Source organism: Cyprinus carpio, chromosome B25 (assembly GCF_018340385.1).
Source record: "Cyprinus carpio isolate SPL01 chromosome B25, ASM1834038v1, whole genome shotgun sequence".
Lineage (NCBI taxonomy): Eukaryota > Metazoa > Chordata > Actinopteri > Cypriniformes > Cyprinidae > Cyprinus > Cyprinus carpio.
In genome coordinates, this window is record NC_056621.1 from 14,449,816 (window position 1) to 14,477,782 (window position 27,967).

At 37.8% G+C, this 27,967-nt stretch overlaps 1 protein-coding gene across 1 annotated transcript; it reads left to right on the forward strand.

The window, feature by feature from the left end:
- On the forward strand, nucleotides 1-26,987 carry LOC109051073 (potassium/sodium hyperpolarization-activated cyclic nucleotide-gated channel 3-like). The gene is made up of 8 exons (XM_042752671.1): nucleotides 1-967; nucleotides 7,990-8,413; nucleotides 9,902-10,063; nucleotides 11,794-12,012; nucleotides 17,221-17,367; nucleotides 17,472-17,712; nucleotides 21,309-21,473; nucleotides 22,513-26,987. The coding sequence occupies exons 1-8, from the start codon at nucleotides 309-311 to the stop codon at nucleotides 24,060-24,062; spliced, it is 3,567 nt and encodes a 1,188-aa protein (XP_042608605.1). The 5' UTR covers nucleotides 1-308; the 3' UTR covers nucleotides 24,063-26,987.
- Nucleotides 26,988-27,967: the final 980 nt, after the last annotated feature.

Sequence of the window (27,967 nt, forward strand, 5' to 3'; positions counted from 1 at the left end):
TGATCTGGACATCTTCTGCACATTGGATTACTGATGTGTCAATGGCCGGGGGCTTCGTAAGTGCTGTTTGAAGAGTAGTTTGGAAAGGAGGGTGCAATGATTTGTCATTGAGACGCGCGTCAAATTGTTTCTCATTCAGACACGTCCCTCTGTCTTCCCGCATCCAGTGTGCGCGCTCGGTGTCTAGTATTACAGATGCAGCGGGATGCATATTTGTGCGTTCATATTTTTGACGACCTATTTTCCAGCCTGCGTCTCCTCTCAGATGATACCGACTGTCATTTGTTCCGTTAAGGTGGTCGATCACAATGGATAAGGTGCATTCTTCCATGCGCAAACGGCTCTATAGCTTGCCACATCAGTTTGGACACAAGGGTGTTATGACTCGAGACGGGGAAGACAGCGACAAGGACACTCGGAGGAAAAGTGTCAAGATGAAGCATCTTCCCTCACCCTCCTCCATGGGGAGCTCTAAAGGTGTCAGCGAGGCCAAGATCGGAGACGCGGAGACCGATGTGGGGAGACCCTTCAGAACCAACGTGAACGGCGACTGCCGGAGGTTCAGAGGCAGCCTCTCGTCCATCACCAGTCGGCATGCTCCAGACGCGGATCTGGCGGAGCAGAGGTGCCTCATCGGGGATGCGAGCCCCGAGGACGACGGTCCCTTGGAGCAACCCGGACCTGGAGAGAGCCAGGGCGCGCAGGGCGGCCGCGATGACGGGGCACAGCAGGCGCCCTCTGAAGAACAGTCGAGTTTCGTAAAGTTGGAAGGGATCGATCAAATCATGCCTGACGATGAGCGACTGTACCAAGCGGGCTTTATGCACAGGCAGCTAGGCGCGATGCTTCAACCAGGGGTCAACAAGTTCTCGCTTCGAATGTTCGGGAGCGAGAAGGCGGTGGAGCGCGAGCAGGAACGGGTCAAATCTGCAGGCTTTTGGATCATTCACCCATACAGTGACTTCAGGTAATCCCATGCCTAATTGCCTCCAGCAAGGACCTCTCCAAAATTAAACGATTCTATGCTTTGCTCACATGTTTGAGCAGATTAAATACAGCCCATTTGTCTTTTCATGGTTGTGTTTTTAAAAACGTCTTTCTGTGTCCTTGAGCTTGCTGGGGATATTAAAATCAGGCCCGTGCTGTTGCATTCCCTAACCTCACCTGGTCATATTCACCTCTTTCCTGTTTGAATGACATTGATACCATCCACATATTGCAAGGGCAAACAGTGTCACCAACGCCAGCTGTCTAGGAGTTTCTGTGATTGTTTTGCAGTCATTGCGTGGAAACTTTCACTGCACCAACCACAGAAGTCAAGTGTAATCTCTAGCTTTACTGCATAGAAATAAGTCCCACAATCATATTTAGCCGTTGTTCTCATGTGTTAACTCAAACAGAGCTGTCCGTTTCTGCACAGGCCGGGAAATAGGGTGATTAAAATGGGTTAACATGACGACGGGCATTATTGGGAGCAAACATCAGAGAGGATTACAACAACACAATTTATTTAATGGCACTCTGGTCCGAGTTGGAGGGGGCAGTGCTAACAGTCAGGTAGCTGAAATTGACCACATGGCCTCCGCACAGTCAGGACGGCGTGTAAGCCGAGCAGTTATGTGCTTCTAATGAGCGATTGACACATTGTTTTGGATATCAATCGAAATAAATGATGTGAGATCAGGGTCATGCGGTGCAAAAGAGGACAATGTTGAATCAACACCAGAAATGAAAATTCTGTCATCATTTACTCACCCTCAGGTCACCTGTATGACTTTCTTTCGTCACAGAAGAATACATTTTAAATAACTGATTTTGTCCATTCAGTGAAAGTCAGTGGGGTCCAAATTATTATTAATTTTTTCTTAGAATATTTCCCTTTAATTTGTACTGGCAAAACCACCCAAAATGCATCTGTCTTAAACTTAAACTTAAGTTTTGTGACTATATAAGATGAATGTTATTTCAGGAAGCATCTAGACCTGTTGAGTATCAAATGACCACAGCAGCAGGTGATTTGTAAAGTTTCACCTGTCACAAGAGGTAGCGTCCTTAGTCGTCTGGCTTTTTCAGGTGTCATTTTCACATTTGCCCTCATCTCCTTCCTCTTGCACTTGCTTCATCCCTCTCTCCCCGTGCTCTCTGACCTTCCTCCCCTCAGCACTGTTAGGGAAGGGGATGGGCGATGCGGGGACTTCCATTTGCTGATTGCATCACCTGGTTCATGCAGAAAACGAGAAGAGAGTGTCAGAATGTGGATGGAGGCTGTTGAGAGGGGGTGGAAGGTTAGCATCAGTGTTCTGGAATAAGGGAAGCAAAGAGACGAGCTTTTTTAATGAATCACCACAGAGTAGCTCTGTTCTGCAGCGCATTTGGAAGAGTAGGAAACATAATTTTCTTCTAAACAATATGGTGCATCACATCATTTCTCCATTAGCTTCAGCTGAAAATGAAAGCAGTGCTCTCTCACAGAGCTAAAAATTTCCGTCTCTCATTTAGAGCAGTGGAGTCGCATAAGCAAACATTTCAGCCTGTTTATTAAATTATAGACTAAACGTATTACTTCAATGGATGTGAATTTCTGTGATTTGCTCAAACAATACACAGGTGTTTCTTCAATGTTATGCACTGGTTAGGTTTTAGTCAAACTAACATATTTTGTGTTAAATTCATTTTTAAGGCATTTTATAGCCATTTTATAACAACTTTTGAAGGATCATGAAACTTAATAGCAGATGTTCTCAGATATAAGCTGCATATTATTCTGAATATTAGGAGAAATGTGTTTACAGTTTTATTTTTTGATCCATTTTGTTGTTACAGTTTAAAAGTGTATCAGTGTCAAATCTGATTTTTTTTATTAACAACAGTTTTCATAACAGTTACATTGAAGATATCGGAAACTATCATTTAGTTATACTAAAATAAACATAACTTTAACAGACTACTAAGATGTCAGCCAACACATGCAAAAATGTATTCATAGACTAACATATAGACACAAAAACACTAGAAAATCACCTATTTACTGGGATTTGTTTTAAATATTTCTTCATAATATTATAAATAAATTTGTCCTTCGTCGAGTCGTGGAGAAACGTATTACGTCATTAGATTCTCCAGACTAGGAACGCGATACCCAAGTATAAAACGAAGAAAAATACAAAAACGCATAGAGCTCAGTATAACGATTTCTGTGCGCATCACTTCATTTTGTTTGTTTTTTCTGAACATATTTCATCTACTCTAATGCTAAAAAATAAACCGACAGCATTTAGGCTCACAAGTTCCATCACATGTCTTTTCTCCAGTACACGCACATCCGTTTAAAAATGCTGGTAATTTTGTGACTTCATTAATCAGAAATGACCTCTTAACGGATCCGCCTCCTGGCGTTGTGATCAGTGCTTTTGTTGATTTTTATCATTTTTGTGTCAAATTTTCACTTTTCTGTAGTGCTTTTTGGCCTAGTCACATTGTATTACACGTAGGGGTGCAGTAAGGGTGGGGGGGAGGTTAGGACATTTCCAAGGGCCCGGCATTAGAGGGGGCCCCCCGAGGGGGAACGCGATTTCTAATGAGTGGGAAAGACCGCGTTTTTTTTATTGTTGTACCGTGGGGAACGTGGAACGCTATTTATTCCCCCCCGAAACGTGATTTTTACAGAAGGGGCTTGAGTAAATATGCTGTTCAAGGGGGCCCTGATTACACATGACTTCAAAGTGAACTACACAGTGCAGAGTTAATGCATCAAATGCATCAGAATGTTATGATTGGCCCAGAGTAGACATCCTACGTTAGCGCATTCTGAACTGGTACGTGCTCATACCGGTAATCTTCATTCTGCATTCACGCACAGCATCATTCCATTAGTTTACAAGTAATGTTACAACTTCACTTACTGGTAAATTGCCAGAACAAATTTTGAAAAGGTCCTGTTCACACATAATCTCTTAACAGTAATTTACCAGTAATTTACCAATAAAGACTATATGTGTGAAAGGGGCTTATGTAAATAACTGCACTGATGTAGCGGAACGTCAGATAATGAACGCGATGTCACAGTGTATTGTAAACGGAAAACAGTGATGAAACCTGAAAATTGAAGAATAATGGACTGTAAAGTAACTACATGCTTTTATTCCCCATGCTTTACACTGTGTATTAGTCGTTCTAGTAAAAGTGATGAAGATGTTTTAAATGTTCTTCCACAGTTTTATAATCAGGCTGTAATATTAACATTTTTTAATGAAAACTCATTTGATTTGTCCATAATAGTGTTGTGTCTCATGATAAAGCGGATGTTTGAGAGTTTGTGGTCATACGGTGATATTTTTGAAATGCAGCAGAGGGCCCTCTTTCTTTTATCTGTGTAGTTGTAGATCTTGGTTGAGTTCACTTTCTAAAGGCCAAAATGCCCAAAAGTGACAATAGTTAAAGAAACAGCCTTAAGGCTATCTGAATTCAGTTGATTTTTTTGCATGACGGTGGCATGACAGCCACCCAAGTGAATCATGGCAACAGTCTTGCATAAACCTATTATTATGTACCCAACACATTAGCTTTCTGCAGGGGACTCCAGCGGCTGGTTGAGCTGTGGTGCAGAGATTTCAGATGATGGCTAGATCTGGTGAGTAGAGTTGACACAGATTCCACAGAGAGATCATCACAATTGGAGGGATGGGGATTGGGAAGGACAATTAGGACTCGTAATATGCTAAGCAGCAACAGATAGAGACGGAGAATAGAGAGTGTATTTTTGGCAGATTGTAACAGAAAGCTGATTATTGCAAAGGCTTTTGTTTGGATGAAATGTGTTCCCTCTGCTGTCATTTAACAGTGGCTCTCGTCTGTTAGTTGATTTTTAGCCTAAATAGGGTCGTTAAAGTTCAAAATGAAGGTGGAATCAAAATTTACACACAAACCAAATACCTTTTTGCAGAACTATCTTCCGAGCTTTCTCAAGTTCATACCTACTGGTGTCCATCTTATATAGCAAATGATATTGAATAATGCCTCTTGTGGTTTCTAGTGTATGTTCTTATGATATATCATTTGTTTACACAAATGAGAATAATGTCTATAATGTGGTTACAGTGATTCTATGGTTGATGTGATAGATATTGGATATTCTCAATACAATTACTGCTCTAGTAACAGCGTGGGTTGACAGTTTTAATATCCATATTGCATTTACAGTATAGACAGTAATATAGATGTGATGGAAATTTACAGGCTATGATATAATCCGGAGTGTGTGTGTGTGTGTATATATAGCTTAATTTATATTATTTATTAAAAGAATTCATTATTCACCACGTTTATTTAGTTGATGAACTTCTCTTGGTATCAGTATGCCGCTTTTAGTCCTTGCATAAGTGTCCGGTACAAACAGTCCAGCACATGTTGCTGTAAAACTTATTCTTTTGCCTGCTTTGACCACTGGAGCATCTGTCCAAGGGTAAATGTCAATGGCAAATCCTTTATAATCTGAAAACTGTCTGGAAATAATCTGGCAGATTTAGTGACACTTCCTATAGATGGTTTGTTCTTGTTTAATCTCCTCCAAAGCTCATTTCAAGCGATGTAAAATAGAGCCCTGCAATGTGGAAGTAGTGTTTTTCCATTTGGTTAAACCCAGATTTCATATTACATTTTAAAAGTAGGTATTTAACATATATGTGATTAGAGTATTAACTTCGCAGAAAAGAAACAGATATAATATAATATTAGCATTATTTGGATTCTATTCCTGGTGTATTACAGTCAGTTTGAGTGGGACATATCATAGGGCTCATCTTTTATTTATTTATTTTATTTTAAATTAGCTGGTATGTTAAGCAGTTGATGGTCAGTTGAAGGTGGTTTTGGAGAGGAACATTATCATTTTGAGAATTTAATTTATATATATATATAAATTAAACTTTTAGCTTCTGAGGACCTCTGGTTGATTTGACATGGAATGGCCCAGTTCTTTTTATATGTTAATGATTGTTTATGCTAATATGATTGCAGATAGCAGTAACCTTCAGTCATGATCCAATACTGTGTGAGATCATGGTTAATCTGCTTTTTATTATTACTGCAGTCATTTCAGAAGCAGTTTGTTAGTGAAGAAAACCCAGTGACCTATTTATACACAAATATAAGGGCCTAAAATCGAACTGAGTGTTTGTTTTTTTCCTGTCCGTGGTGTCAAACAACACTTAATCCCACTGGACAACTCTGAAATGCTGAGAGCCTCGTTCTCTCTTTGCAATCCATACTGAGCTGGACGGTTTATCAACCCCTTTGTGTGATCGATTTCTGCTTAATTACAGCTCAGCAGCAAAGGACTGGAATCTAGTAACCAACCAGCTCTCTACCATGCTATAAATGAAGAAGGCTAATCCACAACTTCAGTTTTTGGTGTATAAAAAGAATATTAGCATGTGGGGAAAGCAGCCAGGCAAATACTGTAAAGCAGCGTGAAATATTAGTAGCATTACTGAATGTTTCACACAACCAAAAAAGGCTCATTTTGGCATGTCAGGGCCAACGGGGTAATTAATGCTGCGTTCAGCAATTATGGCGGCTTGTTTTTGTGTAAACGTTTCACCCAGCAGATCTTTTATTGATGAAATGGCGGTCTTGCCAGAGGTCTCCTGGATGTCTTCCAGCCCCTTTCATTTACATACGTACGACACATCCAATTACCAAACAGGGAACTCATCCATAAACGAGAAGTAATAGCCCAACCAGACAGCCAGCCATTTCCAGCGTCAGTCAGGGGCTGAGCTCGTGAAGCGTTCTCGAGAAATCCTGAGTGCGCTTTTTAGATTAGTGTTTCTGATTACGGACATCATAATACTTATTTTGAGGAAATGATGGCAGACGATTACATTCATGCATTTGGCGGATGCATTTATCCAAAGAATTGAACCCATGACCTTGGTGTTGCTAGCTGTTTCACAAAAGGTTCTCTGTGGCGAAAGAAGGTTCTTCAGATTATAAAAAGTTGAGAAAGAGATGGTTCTTTAAAGAAGCTTTGACTGAATGGTTCTTTGTGGAACCAAAAATGGTTTTTCTATGGCATCGCTGCGAAGAACCTTTTGAAGAACCTTTATTTTTAAGAGTGTAGATTTAAAAGGTGTTTCAGGAAGTATAATAATGTGAATTTTAATTTTATATTTCTGTCATTTAAGTATTTTTTATTTATTAAGTATATTTTAGTATTATTTATATTCTATAATACCATTTTGTAATATTTTAAAATAGATTATATAGCTTCAGTTTTCATTGTTAGTTTAAGTTTTAGTAATTTTGTTACGTACATTTGTCATTGTTTCATTCACACACACACACACACACACACACACACACACACACACATATACAGTATATACAGTTTTAATTTATTTTTAACTTTAAACTTGAGTAATTTTAGTACTTGAACTTATTTTAGTTAGTTGAAATCAACATTTAATTGATGTTTTTAATTTTTATATTTTATTTTATTTCAGCTTTATCTCAATTACTGAAAGTGATTTGAAATAATAAAAACAACAAGACATAATATGGTAAATAATTCATTTTAACTGTGAAAATCTATTTAGTGATAACGTTAATTATTTACTATTGTTTTTATAAAATAAAAATGTGTAATGTTAATTATGTATTTAATTATGTTAATTCATAATGATAATAATTATATTATGATATTGACATTTTTATATTTATAGTATTTACATATATACTATAATTATTATTGATATTCATTATTTACTATTATTATATCTATAAATAAATGTATTATCCAGTTTTCTAACTCGTAGGATCCGTAAAATGTTTCTGTACGTGTGTCTCTGTAAAACAGAATTTTAAGAAGAAGCACTTAATTGTAATTTAGAATCTTTAATTGCCTTTATTGGTTAATGGTTGCAAAGGTCATGCAGACTCTTCTGTTCCAAAGGCGTTAAATAAACACGTTGTCCATTTTATGTCGTCCAGGTTCTACTGGGACCTGATCATGCTCCTGTTGATGGTGGGCAACCTGATCATCATCCCCGTAGGCATCACCTTCTTTAAAGATGAGCACACCCCCGCCTGGATAGTCTTTAACGTGGTCTCTGACACATTCTTCCTGGTTGACCTGGTGCTGAACTTCCGTACGGGGATCGTCAAAGAAGACAGCACAGAAATCATCCTGGACCCTCAGCAGATCAAGGTGAGGTATCTTCGGAGCTGGTTCACCGTGGATTTCATCTCCTCCATCCCTGTGGATTACATCTTCCTCATTGTGGAGACCCGCATCGACTCGGACTTCTACAAGACGGCACGAGCATTGAGGATCGTGCGTTTCACTAAAATACTCAGTCTGCTTCGGCTGTTGAGATTGTCCAGACTCATTAGATACATCCACCAATGGGAGGAGGTAAGATGCTCCTCTATAGACTCTTAGATTGTAACATATCTATCACAAATAACACTTTTTTGTTGGCTTGTGAATGTTGAAAAGAAAATTAAATGTGATATGAACCTTGTTTGATATTCCCGTACCAATAATAGAGCTGCCCATGGTTTCTTTTGGTGGTCCTGAAGCAATATTTCCGTCAAACAAATATACTCATTTCTCATAACCACAATTCTAACCGTAATATAAACCATTCGATGAATATTTTGAACTTAAAATGAAAATTCTGCCTTGTGGGGATGGGGATCTGGGCTGCTGTAGTCTAAAATGACAAAAAATAAATAAATAAATAAAAGTACCAAAGAAGTAAGGAAAAAATGCTTCTTTAATTCTATACACTAATGTTTAAAAAGTTTGGGTTAGTGGAATTTGAATGCTTTTATTCAGCTTTAAATTGACCAAAAGTGACATTAAAGACATTTATAATGTTACAAAAGATTTCTGTTTCAAATAAATGCTGAACTTTCTGAAAAAATGAATCACGGTTAAACAGCAAAAATCATTCTCAAAATGGATAATATTAATGTTTCTTGAGCATATAGAATGATTTCTGAAGGATCGTGTTACACTGAATGCTGGAGTAATGATGCTTTGCAATCACAGGAATAGATGACATTTTAAAATGTATTAAAATAGAAACAGTGCTTTTAAATTTTAACAATATTTCACAATATTGCAGTTTTTACTGCTGAACAGAAAAGACAATGTGGCACCTTTAGGTCGGAAACAACCTAAAATAAATGTACACGTTGGCAGAAATTTCATTTTGGATGGACTCTTCTTTTAATTCCCTTTAAAATCACAAGGAAATGATTGGTAACAGAGAACAGTGAGGATGTTCTAGGACCAACAATGGAGCTGCTCCAAGAACACATCCTACTTATTAAAATCACGGTCAGCAATTATAGACAGAAGGTCACATTAACTTCACAGTCGTGTCTGAAACTCAGCGACTGCTTTGCCATCATGTGGATTTAATTTTAGCTCTGCCAAAGAATAGCAGCTTCTAAATCAAGCAGCAATTAGCCACGATTACAGGCAGCAATGTGTTACTCAACCTAACCATTGTTTGTCCATGGCAAAGTTAAAAGTGTGCACCATGACCCTTTAATTGCTTCGATCCCTCAACCTTGCGAGTTAACGGAAATCTATTGGAATCCGCACTTTAATTACTGCTATTTGGGAACGCCGCCTTTTTTCCACCGGGGTTCGAGGGGTGCATCAGTGCCGTTATTGGATTGTGGGTAACATCCCACTGATCTCCTAGAAACTATTAGTGACATTAGCAGAAAAGATACAGTACCTTATGTAACAGTCCACAAGCTCAGAGTTTTGCTGCTAAAAATCAGCTTAAGGACAATGTGGCCTAGAACTGAGTGAGGATTAAATCTTAATTGTGACCCAATGCGGCATATTCTAGTTCACATCTCTGACCTCTTTTCCTTTTAGATTTTTCACATGACCTATGACCTGGCTAGTGCCATGGTGCGCATTGTGAATCTCATTGGAATGATGCTGTTGCTGTGCCACTGGGACGGATGCTTGCAGTTCCTGGTGCCCATGCTGCAGGATTTCCCTTCAGACTGCTGGGTGGCCAAAAACAAAATGGTGGTAAGTTTGAGGCGCCGATCCGTGTCTGTTTTCTCTTTATTTTCCATTGGCACAGCTCCCGATGATTTATTAATCCCAACATCCACAAAAAAAAAAAAAAAAACGCTGAAAATATAAATGCAACAAAACAGAATAAATGACCCAGATGGAAGATTTTGAATTATAGAAAGCTCAGAGTTATAAAAAGTGAATAAAAGTTAAAAGAAATAGTCACTATTGTAAAATATAAAGTCCAATTAAGATATGTAATGATATGAATTGCACACCATGAAGTGTCAATTATGTGATGTCAGATTTTGTGATATAAACCATGTTGTGAAATATAAAGTTGCAATTATGAGAATTACAATTAATAGATATAAAGTCAGAGTTAAAGGAAATCATTGCAGTTTTGATATGTCAAATCGCAAGATACAAAATCACATTGCAAGATAAAAAGCCAGATTATGACATAAAAGATCTAATTTTGTGATATAAAACATTGAAATATAAAGTTGTAAATACAAAAAGCAAAAGTCACAATATATAAAGTCAAATTGTGAGATATAAAATCACAAAATATAAGTAACAAAGTCAGAAGACACAATTGGGATATATAAAGTCAAACTGCAAGATAAAAAGCCACATTATGAAATTTGAGAAATGAAGTGGCAATTATCAGATTAAAAAATCAGATTATGCAACATAGGGTTACATTGCGAAATATAAAGTCACGAGTATAAGAAACAAAATTGCATTTAAGAAACAAAAGTTATAGTCATGAGAAACACGAGTTACGACTGCAAGATAAAAAGTCATATTATGAAATATAAAGTCACAACTGGGCAATACAAAGTCGTAAATTAAAAGAAAAGTTGCAGTTTTGAGATATAAAGTGAATTGTCACAATATTAAGATGTATTGTGAAATATAAAGTTGAAATTACAAGAAACAAAGTCAAATTATGAGAAACAAATTTAAGATTATAAGACATTGTGTTGTAATTATGAAAAATAGTAAGATTGAGAGATAGAAAGCCACATTGTAAGATATAAAGTCAGGATTATGACAAACAAGGATATAATTACAGTCAATTACTAACATTGCAATTGTGACATCAAGTCGTAATTACTTTTCTTTTTTTTTTTACTCTGAAACTGAAACTGACCACCATATTGAACTGATATTGGTAAAAGTAATATTTTTGACTGAAATTGAATGAAACCTGGAACCTGCATGATAAGTATTCGGCCCAAAAGTGCCAGGCTGAGTGACTCATTTTACTAAAAGACGAACACTGTCCGTGACTATGCTTCATTAGCATTTGTAAAACAGTACCTTCTGCTTTCCTCCATCTTCTCATATCAAGAAAGCGCATGCAGCGTTCGTAATGACCCTCCTGCCAAAGGACGTGATATTTCCCTTTCTCTCTCTCTCTGGCCTTTACTCCGGCTCCTGTCTGAAATATATAGAAACACTGTCACTTTTTTCCAGTCTAACACTCTCTCGTGCTCTTTCTCTCACATTCTGTCATTCACGACGCTATTTTCTCTCCTCTCGCTCTCATTGGTCCGTACCTTTGTCCCTTCACAACCACTTCACCGTCTCTCCTATTTCTTTTGCTCTCTATCACAATTGCCGTCTTTCATGTTCGTAATTATATTCATGCTTTAATTTGGGTTCTTTTTTCTCTCTATCTCTTCTCCGCTCTCTCTTTCCGTGCATCCCTCCCTTTCTCTCTCTCCTCACAGAATGACACATGGGGTCAGCAGTACTCTTACGCCCTGTTTAAGGCCATGAGCCACATGCTGTGTATCGGGTATGGCATGTACCCTCCGGTGGGCATGACGGACGTGTGGCTGACCATCCTCAGCATGATCGTGGGTGCAACCTGCTATGCCATGTTTGTGGGCCACGCCACCGCCCTCATTCAGTCACTGGACTCCTCACGCAGGCAGTACCAGGAGAAGGTTAGTGGAAAAAAGAGGAGCTGATAAAATCAGTTGGGTCTGAGAGGCTAAAGTGTGGATATTTGCATGCATTGTGATTTTATTACAGAATAATCTAATGTAAGGGAGCTTGGGGTGATTTCTTCACTCATAATTAAGCTAATCATGATACATACTCTGCTCAGTAAAATTTGTGCTTTATTATTCGAGGAATTATTTTAGGATGTCTGACATTTTAATGCCTTTGAAACCCACTTCATGGCTCTGAAGTCAGGGACCATTGTAACAGCATTTATAATTACTAGTTCATAGTTGTAAAAAATTAAAAAATTAAAAAAATAAATAATTATAAAAAAGTAAAAAAGAAAAAGAAAAAAATGCATGAAATATATATATAATCTTAAAATATAATATTTAGTAATATTATATGTTGTTAAATAATTTATTACTAAATAATATCCAATTGTATAAATTATAATACATGAATATTAATTATATAATTTTTCATTTGTATGTGCACATATTTACATATAAAAGTAGTATAATGTAATATATAAAGTATAATTGGGGCTGATAATATTTTTTTCTGAACAAAAATACAGCAAAAACAGTAATATTGTGAAATATTATAACAATTTAAAGTAACTGATTTCTATTTTAGTATGTTTTAAAATGTAATCCAGTCTTCAATGTCTCATGATACTTCAGAAATCATTGTAATTTGAAACATTTCTTATTATTATCAATGTTAAAAATGTTTGTTTTGCCTGATATTTTTGTGGAAACCATAATAATTTTTTTTTCAGGATTTTTTGATGAATAGAAAGTTCAGAAGAACAGCATTTATTTGAAATATAAATATTTTAATTAAATATATATTTATTTTAAATATTATAATATAATGAACCCTGCTTAAAAAAAGTATTAATTTATATTAAAAATATCTTACTAACCCCAAACTTTCAAAAGGTAGTGTATATTATATTATATTATATTATATTATATTATATTATATTATATTATATTATATTATATTATATTATATTATATTATATTATATTATATTATATTATATTATATTATATTATATTGATGGTGCATTTAAATTTCGAACATATATGATGACAGGTAGGTTAGTAGTAGTTAAATGTTACAGCTGTCTTCTATATTCCTTTTATAGTTGTAGAAAATATATACTAATGGAAAAATCCCAAAAATACAATCTTCATTGGCAAGCCAGCAATTAAAGCAAAGATCATTTTAATGAGGGTGGGCAGCTGCCGTTTCCCACTTTGTTGAGCATTATAAAGATTTCCCAGCAGACAAAATTTCTTCACTCCGAGATCCGAGAACGCCTTTGATGTCCTGTTTAAAAATAGGAAAACCAGGGTCGCAAGCAGACGAGTGGAGAGAAGAATGGAAAACGACGAGGGTTCGTGAGTTTTGAGCGGTTCGCGAGTCGTGGAGGTTTCTGACCTCTGCGGTGATCGATACGTGGTTTTATCGTGTCTGTAAGTGTGCTGGAGTGGTAATTGAACTGTTGTCATTTTCTATGAGAAGAAAATACAAGTGCTTTGACCTCTGCTGTGTTAAAAGATTCAAGTCAATTCAGCCCGGCTGTGGTTGTCTAGGCAACTTGCATTGTTGATACAGAAGCGCATATTGATGTGAGGTTTCCTCCTCTTTCCTCTAAAAACGATGCAGTGTTTGGAGCTAGTGTTTTGTTTTCTCGAAAGCTGAATGCATGAAGGCCAACGCTTTTGATTATGGTTTCACAGTACATAATTTACAGTTCCTCTCCACATCTGTTCGAGAGGGTTTTGAAGACACAAACACGAGGAGAGGGAGAGAAAGAGAGAGAGGAAGATTCGTTTAGGGGGAGTTCAACAGGGATAAAAATGTCTGTCAATTTGTCCTGTTAACTTAGCTGCCGATTTCATTACCTGCAGTATTTGGGCTTCCACACCACTCTCCTCAGTGTCAATGCGATTACCAGCATCCATTTCCAGAAAAAGGACGAATTCCAATGACACACTTTTTCCCGACACCATGAGTCATGCTCACCTTACTCTGGCATTTCGGAGAGCGACTTCACACCCTCACCGGGCTCTGCAGTTGATACCTAACTGTACAGCGTGACATTATTTCCTGTTGTTTGAACTCTTCCTGCTGGTTTTGTCCCCTGCCCTTGAATATGATAATAGAAGAGCCATTCGGAGAGACCGAGAAGATGTTCACAGCTGACATGGCAGGAGCATTAGCATGTGGAGAGGGGTACATTGGAACCGGCTACCGTCGACAGCTGAGACAGGAGTTCATGGAAGCGGGAGAGAGAGAGCAAAATGGCTAGTGACAGAACAAAGTTTATTAGAAAGGACAGCAGAGGCGTAACGCCAACAGCCGCAGTGCTGCAGACACTCTCTGCCGGTTTCAGAGACACGAATGCAATACCAAAGAGACAGTACAAGGGGATCGTAGGTAAAATAAACCCTATCAATACTGTACGTCCTTCCTTGAAGTGAAAGAGACAGGCTTGGAGAGCGGGACAAACAGAAAGACAATGATAAATGGGGAGATGGCCGCTGATGTGAAAATACTGCCGAGCTTTGCAAATGGAGCCTGGGAAGGCTGCCGTAAATATTTAGCTGGACAGTTACACTGACCAAGCTATTGTTTTGCAGGACATTTAGTCAATATTTATTTATTGGTAGCTGTGTAGTTAGAGACAACACCTCAGAGTCTACGGACGGTTCAAAGCCTATTCACACATATTCATAAACTCATACATGACAAGACTTAAAAAATACAGTGGATTACTAAAAAAGACAGATTGCTAAGAGCTTATTTGTTCCAAGTACAAAAATATTAGACAGTGTTCCTTGAAAAAAGAAGTCACTGTACTATTGTAAGGTGATGGTATCACATGGTAATATCACAGTACTTTGTTATATTTACCATATTTGTACAACATATCATAAAAAAGTTCATTATTTTCCATAAATACAGGTCCTTCTCAAAAAATTAGCATATTTTGAAAAAGTTCATTATTTTCCATAATGTAATATGGAAAATTAAACTTTCATATATTTTAGATTCATTGCACACCAACTGAAATATTTCAGGTGTATTGTTTTAAATACTGATGATTTTGGCATACAGCTCATGAAACCCAAAATTCCTATCTCAAAAAATTAGCATATTACATCCGACCAATAAAAGAAAAGTGTTTTTAATACAAAAAAAGTCAACCTTCAAATATTATGTTCAGTTATGCAACTCAATACTTGGTCGGGAATCCTTTTGCAGAAATGACTGGCTTCAATGCGGCCTGGCATGGAGGCAATCAGCCTGTGGCACTGCTGGAGTTATGGAGGCCCCAGGATGCTTCGATAGCGGCCTTAAGCTCATCCAGAGTGTTGGGTCTTGCGTCTCTCAACTTCTCTTCACAATATCCCACAGATTCTCTATGGGGTTCAGGTCAGGAGAGTTGGCAGGCCAATTGAGCACAGTAATACCATGGTCAGTAAACCATTTACCAGTGGTTTTGGCACTGTGAGCAGGTGCCAGGTCGTGCTGAAAAAACGAAATCTTATCTCCATAAAGCTTTTCAGCAGATGGAAGCATGAAGTGCTCCAAAATCTCCTGATAAGCTAGCTGCATTGACCCTGCCCTTGATAAAACACAGTGGACCAACACCAGCAGCGTGACATGGCACCCCAGACCATCACTGACTGTGGGTACTTGGCACTGGACTTCAGGCATTTTGGCATTTCTTCTCCCCAGTCTTCCTCCAGACTCTGGCACCTTGATTTCCGAATGACATGCAAATTTTGCTTTCATCCGAAAAAATTACTTTGGACCACTGAGCAACAGTCCAGTGCTGCTTCTCTGTAGCCCAGGTCAGGCGCTTCTGCCGCTGTTTCTGGTTCAAAGGACACGCCTGTGCACGGTGGCTTCTGGATGTTCTACTCCAGAACTCAGTCCACTGCTTCCGCAGGTCCCCAAACGTCTGGAATCTCGTCCTTCTCCACAATCTTCCTCAGGGTCCGGTCACCTCGTCTCGTTGTGCAGCGTTTTTTTGCCACACTTTTTCCTTCCCACAGACTTCCCACTGAGGTGCCTTGATACAGCACTCTGGGACAACAGCCTATTCGTTCAGAAAATTTCTTTATGTGGTCTTACCCTCTCGCTTGAGGGTGTCAATGATGGCCTTCTGGACAGCAGTCAAGGTCGGCAGTCTTACCCATGATTGCGGTTTTGAGTAATGAACCAGGCTGGAGTTTTTAAAAGCCTCAGGAATCTTTTGCAGGTGTTTAGAGTTAATTAGTTGATTCAGATGATTAGGTTTAGCTCGTTTAGAGAACCTTTTCATGATATGCTAATTTGTTGAGATAGGAATTTGGGTTTTCATGAGCTGTATGCCAAAAATCATCAGTATTAAAACAATAAAAGACCTGAAATATTTCAGTTGGTGTGCAATGAATCTAAAATATATGAAGTTTAATTTTTAAATTACCATATTTGTACCATTGTGCATATGCAAATGATTATGAAATAAAATATATAATATTTGTACCATTGTGCATATGCAAATGATTATGAATTATATTATATTTGGAAACTAGGTCAATTTTTATTTTGCTTTGTTTTGTTTTGTTTTGTTGTTTTGCTTTGCTTTGCTTTTTATTTTGCTTTCTTTGTTTTGTTTTGTTTTGTTTTGTTTTGTTTCGTTTCATTTGTTTTGTTTTGTTTTGTTTTGTTTTGTTTTGTTTTGTTTTGTTTTGTTTTGTTTTGTTTCGTTTCGTTTCGTTTTGTTGTTTTGCTTTGCTTTGCTTCCAAACAAGGGTCAGGTGTCAACTAGATTCTTATATTTGGTTTGGAAACACTCTTTGATTGGACAATAATCTTAAGACTCCGGATAAACTAAGAACAGGTTAAGATGGATTTCCCTGTTTGATCTATCTATCTATCTATCTATCTATCTATCTATCTATCTATCTATCTATCTATCTATCTTGTTCTATCTATCTAAAAATTGTTTCAAATGATAAAAAAAAACTCAATATCAATTCCACTAAGGTCTTTAAAAAATGTTTTCAAATGATTATAGAAATATCATTAGCATTTCTGTCCACATTCCTCTATAATTTTTTTGACTATTGTTGCTGAACATGTAGATAAATATGTAATATTCAGGTTGATAATATAGTGTATATGTCATCTGTACAGTACAAGCAGGTGGAGCAGTACATGTCGTTCCACAAACTTCCTGCAGACATGCGGCAGAGGATTCATGATTACTATGAGCATCGCTATCAGGGGAAGATGTTCGACGAGGAGAGCATTCTGGGAGAACTGAACGAGCCACTCAGAGAGGTTAGTAGTAGCATATAAGCCAATTAGTGTATACTTTCATTGCGTAGCTTGTATTCTAGTATTGAACAGTTCTGTTCACTTATGTTGATGTTCTTCGTTTACAGGAAATCATCAGTTTTAACTGCCGAAAGCTTGTGGCTACCATGCCATTGTTCGCCAACGCCGATCCCAACTTTGTGACCTCCATGCTCACCAAGTTACGTTTCGAAGTGTTCCAGCCAGGAGATTACATTATCAAAGAGGGGACCGTTGGCAAGAAGATGTATTTCATCCAACACGGTGTACTAACTGTTCTGACGAAGGGCAGCAAAGAGACAAAGATCTCGGACGGGTCTTACTTTGGAGGTAACAAAACACTGATATTGCTGGATTGGATGCTTTGATGCAACTTTCATTTGATTCTTTTATTTCATTCTTTAAGGCAGATTCTTTTAGAAGCTAATGCAGATGAATTTGCATTTTTGTTGCAGCAAATAAGTATGTGTTTTTATTAAAGAGGTTGTATGTGCTTAATGTTCAGGCTGGTACCACCATGTTCTTCAGTGTTATCAGCTGGTTCTCCCAGGGAACCAAATCAGTGAATGGCCACGCTGTTGGAGCCTGGGGAAATTCCTCACCCAGCATAAGTTAACCATTCATGAAATTAATTTCCCTCACAAGATTGAGGAAGGAGGGGAAGATAACAGTTTGAGTTGAGCCTTGTCATCCATCAGAGGCTTTCACTGCAGTTTTTCTCATTACCATTATTCGAATCTACATAGATTACATTTTTTTTTTTTGTCTTGTACATTTTATGTTTTTAATTTTGGCATTTATAAAGACATAATTTATATGTTTTTCATTATTAAATCCCTTTTAAATTGCAAAAATAAAATGTATTCACATTATAGTTACCTTGTATGCATACCAAACAAATCAACACGCTCTGTTTTCTGAAGAAAATGAGGGTGATGCAAATATTTTGAGATAAATTATACACCACCTGGTCTCCGAATGCAAGCTAGCCTCTTTCCTGGCGTTCTGTGCCATTATAAACTCTATTACTGTCTCCTGTGCGGTTCTGGGATCACAACTAAGTAGTTTGTGCTATCAGTGAGCTGTAGATTTAGTCTAAAAAAAAATCGTATTTTCCAAAAAAAAACTTTCCTTCTGCCCAGGCTCGTTTGAGGTCATTACATGTTCAACAAGCCGCTCATAATCTCTTTTCCCATAAACCCTGTGTGAGAGTGCAGAAAGGAGGAGCAGGCTGGACACTGGCCTAGTACTGAGCTCACCCAGTCCCCATATGTCATCTGTTCTTTCTCTTGTCTATCTGGTTAAGTTGAGAATACAATACTAGTACTACACACTGCAAAGTATATGCTGTATACTGTCCACTATTTTCCCATTTAAAAAAATTGAATGTGAAACAGTGCAGAAAATTTTATATAATGCCATTTAAAATTTGAGGTCAGTATGATTTATCTTTAAAGAAGCAAGGATGCATTAAATTGATCAAAATTTACAGCAAGTAAATACTGTTCTTGCTCTTCTTCTGAACTGTCTATTTATCAGAGAGTCTTGAAAAAATGTTTTACAGAAAATTCAGCTTTGCCATCACAGGAATAAAAATAATACATTTTAAATTATACTTACATTTTTTATGTTAATAATATTTCTAAATATTACAGTTTTTGCTGTATTGTTGATCAAGTAAATGCAGTCTTGGTGAGCATAAGAGACTTCTTTCAAAAACATAAATAAAATCTTACCAAACCAAAACTTTTATATGGTATTGTATAAAATTTAAATTCAGTTATTCCAATGACTATGGATACAATTAATTTTAAAGAAATTTGTATGTGTAAAAATGTTGGCAGTCAAATAATCAATTGAGAAGGAAATCACAGCAGATATCTCATGGCACTATATGATTGCTATACTTTTATACACCATGAAATATTAATATGAGATTCGTATTTAATGGTAAATGAAAGAATAGCAATGGAAATCCTGATAATAAAGTCAAAAGCATTGGTGTTACTGTGATAATGTTTTAAAAACTATGTTGTCTTTGCATTTTTATGCACCACGTCATTGATTCTTGATCTGTATTTCTCTATCTTCCCTGACCCTCACACCACCCTTCTCCCCCCTTTCCACCTCAGGATGTGTGCTAGTGAGTGTGTGCTCTGATGGAGTGGCTCTTGGCAGCATGTTCTTTATGACTCTGGCCATGACGACTAGACAGAGAGAAAAAGAGAATGAGAATAATCTCTGCAGCCTCCTCTACCCCTCTGTCTTTCCCAAACAACACCACTTTATCTTTCAGGTTCTTGAAGGTCCAAAAGCACTTTGTTTATCCCCATAGGATTCTTATTTTTCAGTACCCATCATTATCAGCTGCACACATGCATGCATGTAAAAATATCTTAGTAATTTCAAATGCGTTATAAGCTGTTATTATTGGAATACAACACTTATAGACTGTCACACTACCAAGGTCTACTGTTTAAGATGACCGTTTCATTGATCGATTAGGTAGTAAGAACATTTATTTAAAGGGATAATTCACCCAAAAATGAAAAATTGGGTAATTGATTACTCACCCTCATGTCGTTCCAAACCTTAGTTTATCTTCAGAACACAAATTAAGATATTTTTGATTAAATCTGAGAGCTTTCTGATCCTTCATAGCAAAGCAACTGACACGTTCAAGGCCCAGAAAGGTAGTAAGAACTATTTCAATATTTCAGCGAAGACTGACATGGAAAAGAATAATGTTAAATAAAGTTGTTATTTTTGTTTTCTTTGTGCATAAAAATTATTATTGTAGCTTCATAAAATTACGTCAGTTACATGTCAGTTGCGTTGCTGTCTATGCAGGATCAGAAAGCTCCTAAATTTCATCGAAACAATATTTTGTGTTCTGATGAACGAAGGTCTTAAGGGTTTGGAACAACATGAGTAATTAATGACAGAATTCACATTTGTAAAACTTTGTTTCTGTGACAGTCTGACAGCCAAAATGAACTTGAGCACATGTGTTATCCAATCAGAATCAGTTTCTATCAGAATATCTTTTAGTTAGGATTATTAATAAGTAATTGTTATTGCTTGTTGTAAGACATTACTAGATTTATGTATATATATATATATATAAAAACCTGTGATCTAGTTTATGCAATTCAGTGGTGAAGCTTTGTGGGAATTGTCAAACAATGCTTAGCACCTTTAACTGTACAATTTCCATAAAGTTGTACAGAGAATCATGCAAATTCACTTCTTTAGCTTTTAAAAATGGTATGAACTAGTCAGTGAACTTTTGGGAAAACAGTAAAACTGTATTTCTTAGGTGCGAAGGCGAGAAACTGACTGGGAACACCCAATTACCACATTAGTGTTGACAGTCCCTTGTGTTCTCTCCTCAAACCTCCTGCTTGTCTGTCGCTTAGAAATTTCCTCTGCACTTGAGATAGAGCTTTTACTCTGTGATCTGACTGGACAGATGATGGCTGAGTACAACTTTAAGCTGTCAAAATGGTATTTTAATGCTCTGGGTACAGATAAAAAAAAAAAAGACCATTCAAAAAACCAGCCTCAAAGTATATAAAGTCCGAGTCACTGCATTTACAGCAAGTATATTTAATTCATGTTTCCCACTATTGTAAATTTATGCACATATCAATAGTGCTGGAGTGCTCTAAATTTAGGCTGAAGAAACATTTATGTTTAATGCTCAGTTAGGGGCTGGATACTAGGGTATACCCATTCATACATTCATTTATTTACTCTTCATTCTATTATTTATATACATAAAAGTACATATACGATGGCATACTATATATATATACTTGTAAAATTGTACATGTTCTTTCCGCATGGTTGCTTTTGGAAGAAGAGTAGGATACATGTTCTTCCCATGTGGCTTTCAGTTTGCTCATGTTGCAAAACGTCCACAGAGATCTGTTTGCTGACTCGAGGCAGAAGGACAGCCAGTGTAAGAGCAGACACATACTGTCGTCTGTACTCGCTCTCTGTGGACCATTTCAACGAGGTGTTGGAGGAGTACCCCATGATGCGACGCGCCTTTGAGACCGTAGCCCTCGATCGGCTTGACCGCATAGGTGAGAGCTGTCAGTTCAATAGGCCTATGTTTTACACAGCTGATCTGACATGTCCTTAAAGAATGGAGAGTTTAATAAGCGGTCGCATCTTGTCCCTTGCTTTTATTGTAATTGTTTCAGCCTGAAATCAACATGAATTGCAGTTTGCAACTTTCATAATTTTTACTTTCATAATATGATGTTGATAATTGAAACAGTATATTTAATTAGAACATATTGTCAATTTACTAACTTTCATCAAACAACTCCTGTGAAAAAAATGTATATTACCCCACGATTTACTTACCCTCAAGCCATTCTAGGTGTATGACTTTCTTCTTTCAGGCAAATATAATCGGAGTTATATTAAAAAATGTCCTGGATCTTCCAAGCTTTATAATTGCAGTAAATGGGGGTCGAGATTTTGAAGCTCAAAAAAGTGCATCAATCCATCATGAAAAGTGCTCCACACCGCTCTGTGGGTTAATAAAGGCCTTTTGAATTGTGAAATAATGCATTTGTGTAAGAAAAATATCCATTTTTTTTAAATTTTGAGTGGACTATCCCTTTAAGTCAGGGGTGCCCAAACCTGCTCCTGGAGGGCCACTTTCCTGTGGAGTTTAGCTCCAGCACACACACCTGGAAGTTTTTAACGACCCTAAAGCCACTGATTGGCTTATTCAGGTATGCTTCATTGGGTTTGGAGATACAGTTTGCTGGAAGGTGGCTTTCCTGGAGCAGGAATGTACACCCCCAGCTGAAGTGTTGTCCATGGAAAAGGAAAGTCAAAAGACGAAGCAGGATGCACGGATATACTGTATACTTCACAATAAGATATATAGTTCACAATAAGACAGTAAATTTGGTCAGTTTTGATTTCATGTTGATAAGGCATGTAAGGTTATTATTTTAATCATTTAAATAACATATGTTAAATAGCATCATTTAAAATCGAAAAAACATTTTCCCAGGCTTACATGTTGACATGTTTAAAGCTAAAATCAAAATACATTCTTGAGTTTATTATCCATGCATTTCTATCTTCCTTTTATGTCCTTAGGAAAACAGAACTCTGTACTCCAGCACAAGGTCCAACGGGATCTCAATTCCGGAGTTCTGAACTACCAAGAAAATGAGATCATCCAGCAGATTGTACAGCATGACAGGGATATGGCCCATTGTGCCCACCTCATGCAGACACCTCCTCCAGCCCCTCACCCAGCAGCGACTCCGTCTTCCCACACCCCTGTCATCTGGGCACCTCTTATTCAGGCTCCTCTACAAGCTGCTGCAGCCACCACTTCAGTTGCCATTGCCCTAACTCGCCACCCCCATTTGCCCCATACCCTCTTCCGACCCCCTGTCCCGCTGCTTGGCTCTCTGAAAGACCAACCAGGATATGTAAAAAGGTTCCCAACTGCACTTTCAGGTGCTGCTGCATTTGGTGGCTCCTCCTCAACCAGCTCGCAGTTCAGCTCTTGTATAGAGACCCCAATTCTGGACACACTCAGGGCCGAGAGATCATCTACCTCCACACCTCCACCACCGTCCTCCAGCTCTTTGCCATCCACCATCACAACAACAGTCACCACTACCACCTCCAACATCACAGAGTCTTCCTTCTACCCCCATAGACCCCTTATTTCCCACGGGTCCAAAGACTTCAGTATTGCCCAACTTCATTCCCAACCACAACTTCCTCAGGCATCTTTCCCCGGTATTGCATCAACACTTCCTGGGTTCTTCCAAAAAGGAGCAATTGGAAGAAACGCTGTCCAGCTTGCAGTTCCCCCTGCGTCCACCCTTACTCCTTTGATAGCGCATTCTGTAAGTCCAATCCTGACCCAACTGCATTCAGCTCAGCCAACTCCTCAACAAATAAAACCAATTCAAGATTTGAATAAAGTTGTAAGGACAGCCTCTCAGTCTCCTATAAAAGAGTCCCCTGTCCTCCCCAGGAGCATTATTGAAAAAGTCCCGAGTCCAACAAGTGTCCCATCCCATCACGCTCAGATTGGTCTACAGACAGATGTACTTTCCCAGCTTTCCCAAGAACCATCTGCTCTTGCTTCCCTTGCACAATATGGGTCCGGAAATGCGTCCCCATGTAGCACACCTTCAGCCTGGAGCCCAACTTGCCAGAGTCCTACAGTGGAGAAGATGAGAATGTCCATGCACAGCCACCCTGCTAGCATCTCTGGATCCCAAAGCTCACTCCTAACCCCTCAGACACTCTTCCCACCACCACCTCAACCAAGAGAAAGAGGCGGATCTCTAGTTGACCTACCTACCCAAGACTTAACCACCATTTCCGTGGCTCTCCACACCCCAGGACTACCTGAAAAGTCCAAGCCGGCTGGAAGAGGACCTCAACCACCGGACTTATCCCATCACAGAGGATCTGCTTCAGGTTACTCACCGCTCCCGTCACCCCCTCCCCTTATGAAACCATTTAGCTCAATACCTGGTCATGTTGTCCTATCAAGACAAACTTCCAAGTTGTCCATAACTCAGACTGGGTCCTCAGGTGGGTCACCAGCCCATGGATCTAGTGGCAGGTCCACCCCTGGGACTCCAAGCTTGCACCCCAAACTCCCATCGAACTTGTGAGAATGGATTGCACCCTCCTATGATGAGTGAGCAACGTTTTTTAATACATCAAAGACACTGACATTTCTCACCAGAGAAGGAGGGTGTATCTTCATCTACTTGGATTTCTATCGGTCCAGTGACTTCCCTATTTGTAATGCCAAAAGAAGGAATGGACTAACAAAACTGACTGAAGAATGGAGGTGTGACTTAAATTTGTCTTCCAAGTTCTGTCAGTAATTTTTGCAATATTATTGTCTGATGAAAAGACTGTATAGGGATATGCAAATTATGACTTCCAAAAAAACAAACAAAAAACAAAAAAGTTACGTCAAAGTAATAATTCTAAAGGACATATGTATGTTTGTGATTGTGTGTGTGTGTGCGCGAGCGATTGCTTTTGTCATGTTATAATAGTGTGCTCTTTTTAAAGAAGGGAATTATGCTGGGTCAGGGAAGCAAAGCTACATTCATTGCACTTCATCAGTCGGGCATCATCTGTCACTGTGAAAGAACATGCCGTACAGGTCTCTCTGGGCAGGTGGCACAGATATATACACACACAGGTGCACAGAAATGTTCACACATGCACAAACAACCCTAGCCCTCAACATCCCAATTATCTAGACCGCTAGACCTTGACCCCATACATACCTCCTTGCTGACGAAGAAGTACTGCTCAGTATCTATGGCCTTTCCTTTTTGTAACAATACTGCCTTAGTGTCTGGACACCAGGGAACGACACCCTCACTTCCACAACAGAACCGAGAATATTAAGAATGTTTTGCAATCATTTTGTATGTGCTTTGTATGTGAACTTGTGCAAGTACTTAAGCAATAAAACGGTATGCTTGGTTTTTGTACATGCATGGAGGTTGAGCTGTAAATTGCAGCTTTCTTCCTGTCAAACAAAAGATACTGGGTGATTGTGACAATGGCAACGACACTACTAATATGACGCAGTTATAAAAAAGCCCACTGCAGTTACCAAAGCTTATGAGTTAAGAACTGTAATTACAAAGTCATGTTTGAAGTTGGGTTTGTATGTTTCATTTCTGTTTTGCATCTGTTCAAATGCACATTTTATATAATGCAGTAAGCCTACAATTTGCATGAAGTTATATATGCTTTCTGGTTGTGCAATACATGTTTTGGTTAGTATGTATTATATTTCATATCTGTGAAATTAAACATTTTTAACCATTTAAAATGTATTTCAGCAGAGGTACAGCAGACTAAAATAATAAAAACAACTCTGCTAACACATTAGTTAGCCTAGCACCTGCTATGATATGCCATATGTGGCTGGTGGTAAAAGGAGGAATAGTATTTCTCTAAGTGTCCTTCCTTTTGAGCAATGCTTACACAGATGGATCATGAAAATTCCCTGCTTTGTCCTAGGTTATTATATATTGTATAATTTATATGATTTTATATTACATGTCTGTGTATATATCTATTTAGTGTGTATGTGTTTGTTTTGTTAATCTATATATTCATAATTTAAACTATAGAATGTCATTATCAGTCTGCAGATACTGTCATTATGCATCACTTGGTCCTTCCACTCTCAATTCTCTTCCATTCTTGCAATATGCATTTGACTATCATATAATTATTTTAATTTTCAGTCCCTGATTTTTTCCAAGTTAACATCATTCCCTGCATTGAATTCGGATAAAATTGCAAGGCAAAATGCAAATGAGAGTGTTATACATGGTGTTGAATATTAATGAGTTAAATATCAAAACATCAAAGAGCTTTTTATTAGTACTACAGAGCACACAATACATTACACTGTAATATTTCTCTTTTTCAGGTCTGAGTGTGTGTATGCGTGTTTTACTGTGCATTTATGTTGTAGCATTTTATAATATTCTGTGCATTTATTATTTATCATAACCAAAGTGAGGTATCATTAATGATTGTTATACAGTAGCATTTTTAACCCCATCAACATAATTACGAGAAGTATTGGTGGCCTATGTGTTCATAAAGGATGCTCATTCCTTTTTGGTGTTCGAGAAGTGTAATAATCCAAAACAGAATTTATGGTCACTGTATGGCAGAATGGTAAAGCCATATGGCATATCCACGATGGACAAGTTGCGTCATTATGCATCAGTCTACAGTGCACTTTCAGTTCATCAAAAAAAAAAGAAAAATTGTTCTTCCATCCTAACCAGCATCCTCATGGAATATGTCCCCTTCAGAACTCATAGACATATTAGTGCAATATTTTCAATATTATTATTTTTTTTTTTTGAGTTGGGAGATGACCAGACTTGCCATATTTGGTCAGTGTTTCACTGTATCATGATTATAATGATTATAATTATGGTAACAATATGTAATATGACTAACATGCTTCAGATTCAAAATATTACAGAATATAATGTTCATCATGAATACTGAATAATCATGTATGTACGAATATTCATGAGTATAGCTATATGATATTTCATTTGAACTATGTTAATCGATAAATAATTGTAAAAAATTAAATTTTATTGTTTTTCTTTGTTAAGTCTGTGTTATGTCATTTATTTCTCTCTGACCATGAAGCATACCCATATTTTATTAAATTTCTATTAGTGTAAAGTGTAAAAGTGTAGTGTAGTGTAAATCCATCTTTAAGGCATTTTAACTGTTTAGAGCTGCTTTGGACTGTTTTTGCTTGTAAACAGTGGTTGATTTCTGCATATTTCTCTCCTGACTCAGACAAGACAACTTTTTCCACTGGAGAATATTACGGATAGAGGATATATTTGAATTTGATAACACCTTTTTAGAGATGAAGCATTTCACTTCACAAGACATTAACTGATGAACTGGAGTTGTGTGGATTACTTGTGCATTATTGTGATGTTTTTATCAGCTTCTTGGACCACACCCATTCACTCCATTGGTGAGCAAGTCATGTAATGCAAAATTTCTCCAAATCTGTTCCTATGAAGACACTAATCTATATCAAGGATGGTCTGAGGCCCAGGGTGAGTAAATATTTGAGCAAATTTTCATTTTGGATGAACTGCTGCTTTAATGTAAGCGCATTGGTGGACATATTTGTTATTGTATCATATATTTACTACCATTAGGCTGTAATAAACATTGATTTGCAGCACAAGTAGTTTTATGTTAGGTATTCTTCCACTTGTTTACCTACAGCGGCTAATAAATTGGAAGTCTCACAGGAAATTACTTACTTCTGCACTGAAAAATAAGTTGATATACTTTAATTATATTTAATTACAAATAATATGAATAAATTAAACGTAATTGTTGTGACTCTATCAAAATGTCAAATCGATTGACTGCCCTAATTTGCATTTCTAGGATTCATACATCATCTCGAGCACATGGCTTCTGTAACACCCCCACAGAAGGAGAGCATCACAAGGTCACGTCCTTGAAAATCCAATGCACTCAGTTCTCCCAGTTATTGAGCCTTGACTCCAGCGCTTCTGACACTTGATGTAGCTCCAGTGGGGGACTGAGATAGCATCGTTCACTTCCCTGAGACAGTAGTGGATCACTGTCCTGCTCTCCATCCCCCACTAAACTACAATGTTAAACCCCTATCAGTATCATCGCGAAACAGAGCACCTAATCTGTATGTTTCGCTCATATCTAGCGCTCACCAGAGAAGTGTTTCCTCCCTGTGGTGGAACCAAGCAGAGATTTCTTCTGAAGGACTGTTGACAGAATACACACCAAAAGCTGAAATCATGTTTATGGCAGCTATTGCACTTTGTCTCCGGTCTGGAGCTGATGCTTCGTATGAATTCCACTCATAGCGGCTTGATGTCAGCGAGCCCTGCTGGCGAATCAAAGCCTGGCTAAGCCTCACCCTATTTGCATACAAATTGACCAGCTGATCCCTGTCACTCTGACAATGCAGCCAAGGTACACCCAGACTGCAAGC

Bases quoted from the DNA above. Each gene is read 5' to 3' on its own strand.
- LOC109051073 (XM_042752671.1), top strand. From the start codon at position 309: ATGGATAAGGTGCATTCTTCCATGCGCAAACGGCTCTATAGCTTGCCA. The intron at 8,414-9,901 runs GTAAGATGCTCC...TTTTCCTTTTAG, and splicing joins ACATCCACCAATGGGAGGAG to ATTTTTCACATGACCTATGA. The intron at 10,064-11,793 runs GTAAGTTTGAGG...CTCTCCTCACAG, and splicing joins TGGCCAAAAACAAAATGGTG to AATGACACATGGGGTCAGCA.